Here is a 6272-nt window from a genome sequence, read left to right on the forward strand (position 1 = left end):
TGAAAATTGTTGGATTGTATACCTGGATTATTGAGCAGGGACTTTGTTGGTTTTAAACCAGCTTGACATGACTGTCGACGAGGGAGAGGGCCGACACCGGAGGAGGGGGCGTGCCAAAGACACCATCTTAGCACCAACATAACTGATTTGTTCCACTTTGGAGTAAGCTGTTTGGGGAAGAATCCGTTTTGTGCTGTGTATTTCCTTGACTGATGAAGCCTTCTGGATGGAAGGTGAAACGTTTCAGCACAAAAAAAAAAAAAAAGATGACCAGATGACCTGACTGAAAATTGTTGGATTGTATACCTGGATTATTGAGCATGGACTTTGTTGTACAGATTACTGTATGTTTTGGTATGTGAGTTGCATTTTTATATATTTTTTTGCATAATTTGCATGCCCTGCAACTTATACGCCGAAGCGATGTATTTATGGATTTGTTCCCATATTTATAAACACTTTTTGGCTGAGATGTGACTGTTTTCATTCATTCTGACTGAAAATATTGAACACTACCATTTTCAGCCACTAGATGGTAGTCGAGTAGTATGGCATGCTGTTGTGTCATGTAATAGGTAAAAATGGATATTAGTGATGCAATCGGCTTGCCATAGTTGCCACCTTCATCCAGCTCGCCTGGAGCAAAATCAGCTTCATTTCGTTGCACCGCCCCATGAAATGCAGCTAATTTGACCATTGAAGTGCATTTATTAAGTAAAAGTTCAACTGAGACAAACCTTTACTATAATGTCGAGCAAACAAATAATTGTTTTAGGTGCTTATCTTGTTAAATTTTGAAAAAATGCACAGCGTTCCTCGTTCTAGATTTCCTCCCTCAGAGCGCGCTCCCAAAGCACCGAGGCAGCATTTGAAATGCAGCTGATTTGACCATTAAAGTGCATTTATTAAGGAAAAGTTAGACTGAGACACAAATTTGCTACAATTTCGAGCAAACAAATAGTTGTTTTTAAATGTTAATCTTGTTAAATTCTTGATAAAGTCCTCTCGTGCACGCTCCAGCAGCTGCCATTTGATAGCCAATCGATTTTTGGCACAATACCGGTCCACATTTCCAGGTTCGGACCACATTTCTGGGTTGTCAGCGGTGACGCATAAAAGATGCAACGTATATGACGAAGCAACATATTTATGGATTTTTCCACTTTATTAGACATATTTGGACTGATGCGATTTATAGGGCGGTGCAATGTGTACAACGGAAAATATGGTAAATTATGTATATGGGGATGGCTGCCAAGTGTTGTGGAGGTAGGTGGACAACAAAATAATGTGCATGACCACGAATGCAGTTTGGCAAAATGTGCACAAAAATGATTTTGGTTATCACAAACTGTCCATTCAAAATTTGGCCACACAACTCACTGGTTGCTTAATTGCAACCTAATTACACTTAATGCTCAGAATTCTGTAAGACTACAACCAAAAATGTTTAATCTTCTCACAGGTTTCGTGTAACTTTGTCACCATTTAGTCTCCAACAGTGGCAGCCCAGTGAAATCCTGCCTTCATGGAGACCAAGGTTAGCTAAACCTGCACATTACTCTTTATTTACCAAGTCAGACAAGAATGATCAGACCATGATGAATGCATCCATCTAGCATTGCAATAAAATGTACTTTTTTGATTTTTACACACACATCACACTTGTCAGTTGTGTGGCCTACAAATCTAAAAGTTTAAATAAGGAAAAAAGTAATAAAACAGACATAAAGGGGAATAAAACACTGCAACCCTGCCCACGTTTTACTCAGATCCACATTATTTATTACCACATGGGCTTTGCAGAGAAAAACAAATGAATATACCATGGCCAGACAGAAGCTGTGGGGTTTCAGCATGCGCCTATTTGTGCACATGGATGTGTTTATTTTAATGTGCTTTCTTTTCTGGCTCTTGATGTGTTTTTGTAAGAAAGTAGAATATCACCTCAGAGACTTACCTGTTCTAGTTCGCTCCAAACAATATTGATGTATGTCATTGGTTTTGAGTGTTTGCAGCACCGGATGTGCTTTAGAGTTCATGGGATTTTAGCTGAAGAGTTCTCTGCCTCGACTTTTCTAAATCCAAACGTTGAATTAGCTGTTGTAGCAGAGAGTATTGTACAACGTTGACTAGTTATCTATACATTCTAAAGGTCTTCAACGTCAAAGTAACTCTGCAAGCAAACTAACAAGCTCTAAAATAGAGGACTGCAGGACACAAAAGAAGCATTTGCTTGATGAATCTAGGAGACAGCCCAACAGTTTGTGAATGTAAATCACAGATCAGGCTCCAACCAGAAATACAGGGATGAGAAATGGTCTCCACTTCCCAACGGGAGAATTCGATGTAAACAAGCTGCAATGCAAAAAAAACGTGTACGACTGGAACATACCCAGAGAAGAAGTCTAACGTCACTCAGAGGATTTACTGGAAACAACTGAGTTTACCAGAGTTTACTTTACAAAACATTTCCTGGATTTGTCAGAACAATAACAAAAAACTTGCTGTATGCCACAATAAGCCGTCCAAAAGCTGTCAAAATTAATGTTCTAACATTTTTTAAAGGAAAGCATATTGCCAGATACTTTTTATCTGAGAGTTTAAAATTAAGATCATGAAGCATTGCCGCCATTCCAGTCAAACCATAGAAATAATAATATACACAACCTTTAGCAAAATCACACAATGTCATGTTCAAAGGTTATATTGGGGATGATTTTCAGCTAACACCATGCCAAATTGTAGCACAATATCTGAAAAATTGCATGACATAGCCATTTGTTTGTTTTTATAGTTCAGTTGGCTGTGGCAACCATGGTAAACTGGGTTGACTCAAAAAGTTAATTACTTTAATTGCTGGTCTGTAAGCCGTTACTTTTTTCACAGGCTTTGAACCCTACAGTTTATGAAATGCTGCAGCTATGGGTTTTTATTTTTTTGGCGGGTGAACGAGCTTCCTGCCACCAAAAACATTTAGCTTCATCTCACCCAGGTGCTCACATAGCTGCCCAATCAATGTTTCTCTTGAGGGGTGGGTCCTCGTGACACACACAGACAGAGTGAACCCCACACATCGTCATGACAACCACCTCTCTCACTCACGGTTATTCTACTGAACACATAATGAACACAAACCAGGCTAACAAGAACAGACTAATCACAATAAAAACTATGCTAATCAGCTAACCAAAATGATTAGCAATGAACATAAATTTTACCCATAATCCCTTCATGAGGCCATGTGACCAGCAGTCAACTACAATTAACTAATGAGGTAGTCTCATTGCGTCAAGAGGACCCACCCCCGAAGAGAGGCGTGTCTTGATGAGACTACCTGTATAAATAAAGATTTTTTTTTTTTTTTTTATCTGACCAATGAAATTACCAAACAGGTCAAAGTCGAACCAATAAAATGGGGAGCGGAGGAGAACGGGAGGTGGGATTCCCCTGCATGCGCAGAGCATGTGAGTCTCACATGCTCACAGAGCAATTTTGCTCCGAAGCACAAGCTTGCAGCTGGAGGAATATAGTGATCAATGACTTCCTGATAGGATACTGTATTTTTTTTATTTTAACCAACCCTGTTACCGGCACTGTTCAGGAAAAAAATAATATTTACTCTACGTATTTGTATATGTTACTGGTACATATTAATGCTCTATTTATGTCAGGACATCCCTGTAAAAGAGATTAATAATCTCAATGGATTTCTTTCTTGGTAAAATAAAGGTTTAAATATAATAAATAAATAAATATTGTAGCATTCTGCTGTGGTTGGCTGCCGGTCACATGGCCTCAGGGAGGAATGTGGTGGTTGATTCTTGATCTACAACAAGAGCTGTACATCTCTCTCAGCAGCTGCATGCTGCCAATCATGTTACAATGTGAACACCTGTGGCTTATATCTGTACAAAATTGTTTGTTTTTTTTTACATTTGGATGCACTCTATAGACCGGTAATTACGGTAGTTGTAGATGTACATCAGTTGTTTATTTTCTGAATGTTTTATTAATTCTGCCTGGTGGATAATGTGATATTTTGCTAACAACACAACCACACACAGATTGGAACAAAACAACATAAATTGCCATTGTCTTGTGGAAGTGAACGATATTAAATCAAAAACCTTCTCAAATTTTAATCTAAGGTCTGCAAATGTGATCTCTACAGTGTTCTGTTTGCCCGCTAACTTCGAACTTCTTTTATTACCAATAAATGTCATGCTGTCATTCTGCGTGTTGTGGGATTCTGTAGGCAATTTTACTGGTAAAAGTATGCAACACTGTTAAAAAAAAAACACAAGAAAAATTATGTAAACTATTTAATTTAATTGTGCACCAGAATCCCAGCAGGAAAACAAGTTAAAACCAGCACCAGAATTAATCCTGATTAAGTCAACATTTTTGATGAGGGTTCAAAATAAATAAGCACACTCCAGATTAGAGAAGAGCTTCATTACAGCCCAAAATATTACAACATTCTGTGTGTGTTTTTACCTTCATTAAGTTTTGTGCAAATAACACAGCCTGCCCTGGAGTAGCTCTGCACACATCCTCCTCCTCCTCCTCCTCCTCCTCCTCCTCATACAAATGACTCCTCATCCCAGACATCCTTAAATATTCAGTCTCCAAACTTTGTTAAAAAATACTCTGCAACATGGTTTATGAAGGAATACAGCACGCTCACGTAGAGCAAATAAAGCCCCAAACTATTTTAATGTAAACCCATTAAAGTTTTTCAAGCTTGAAAGGGCAATACTTAAATTTAACTGTTGTACCTTTGCTAAATAATATATTGTAGCTAAATATTTTAATGGCTTTGGGTCAGGACAGGAGTGCAAAAGTAGTAATGTTTTATTTATAATAAGTGTACCTGAGGGCTTTTTTTGTTGTTGTAGTTTTTATTTTAATTTAGCTTTTCTAATAAAGACAATTTATTATATCAATATAATACTACAGTATCTTTAAAACTTCCATCTTCATGTTTTGAACTTTATTTACATTACTCCTGTAACAATTTTAAATTTAGAGAATTATTATTACAATAAATCAACTCTGTATCTTGTTCTCACGTTTGTGTGATCGTCTACTTTTCATTTCCGTGTTAAGGAAAATAAAAAACTATTTTAAAAAACTTTAGGTAAACCGATGGATGAAAAAATAAATGACATCAGTCAGATTTAGTTGAGACTCATTTGTTTTTGTTTTTTTTTATAATAAATTTGGGGTCCTAAATCAAACAAAATGAAAACATGATTTAGCCTGAAATCATTTATTAAATGTTACTAAATAATCATAACTTGATCCGCGTTGTGCACTGAATATGTTATATTAAACCACAAACTCCTTAATCCTTAAATTGTTCACTTATTTTAATCTAATGTTTCACAAATAAACCTCTAATTTGCAGTTTCTGATTCATGTCACAAATGAGATCTGTAAAACTCACACATTAAAGTAAAAACGGAGCAAATTAGCTGTCCCCTCGAGGATGAAAACACTGGCCCTCATTAGTTTAATTAAACAAATGCAAAAATAAATATTCATCTCTTCTAAAAGAACATTTGCAGTAATGAGCTTACTTTGCTACTTTGTTGATGACAGGTGCAAAGTTGGTTGGTCCGTAGAGCTGCACCGTCCTCAGGCTCTGGAAATAAGCCTCCAGAACTCCTTCGATGCCCACACAGTTTGGATGATCGTTGTCACCATTCTGCAACACAAAGCAGATGGCACGTTCATGGAACGCACAATACGCCGAAAGAAAAACTGCAGTAAAATAAAAATAAATCAAAGCATCAGACATTTAGAGGACAGCAAAGTGTTACTTCAATGTACTTCTACCATGCACGATGTCTAATTCATCTACATTAAGGTTGCTCTGCTCCTTTATGTTTGTATGAAGCAGCAGATGGTAAGAACTTTATGAAGGAAGAATCTCCATTAAATCATTTGGAGCAAGATGTAGTCAGAGCAGAAACACATGAACCCACGAGGAGCTAAAACTACATGTTAAACTGTAAAACTTCACCCTGGAGGAGATTTTACAGAACGGTTTTTAAATGATTTTAGAATTACACCGTACTAAAGTTTGTAACGATGATAGGACCATCAGATAAAAGGATAATACAACTTGGTGGAATAAACTCTGAACTAATAAACTTCCATCCATTGTCCATCCAATCTAATCCATCCATCCATCCAATCTAATCCATCCATCCATTCAATCTAATCCATCCATCCATCCATCCATCCAATCTAATCCATCCATC

The 6272-nt window shown here is 37.1% G+C and overlaps 1 protein-coding gene across 1 annotated transcript in view; it reads right to left on the reverse strand.

The window, feature by feature from the left end:
- Positions 1-5581: 5581 nt before the first annotated feature.
- The window catches only part of LOC119417365 (agrin-like), a 27056-nt gene continuing 26365 nt past the window's right edge, over positions 5582-6272 (reverse strand). The window contains exon 5 of the mRNA XM_037684569.1: positions 5582-5713. Coding sequence (XP_037540497.1) covers positions 5582-5713 — 132 coding nt within the window. The remainder of the gene's footprint in view (positions 5714-6272) is intronic.

The sequence above is a fragment of the Nematolebias whitei genome, chromosome 11, assembly GCF_014905685.2.
Source record: "Nematolebias whitei isolate Nwh7 chromosome 11, NemWhi1, whole genome shotgun sequence".
Taxonomy (NCBI): domain Eukaryota; kingdom Metazoa; phylum Chordata; class Actinopteri; order Cyprinodontiformes; family Rivulidae; genus Nematolebias; species Nematolebias whitei.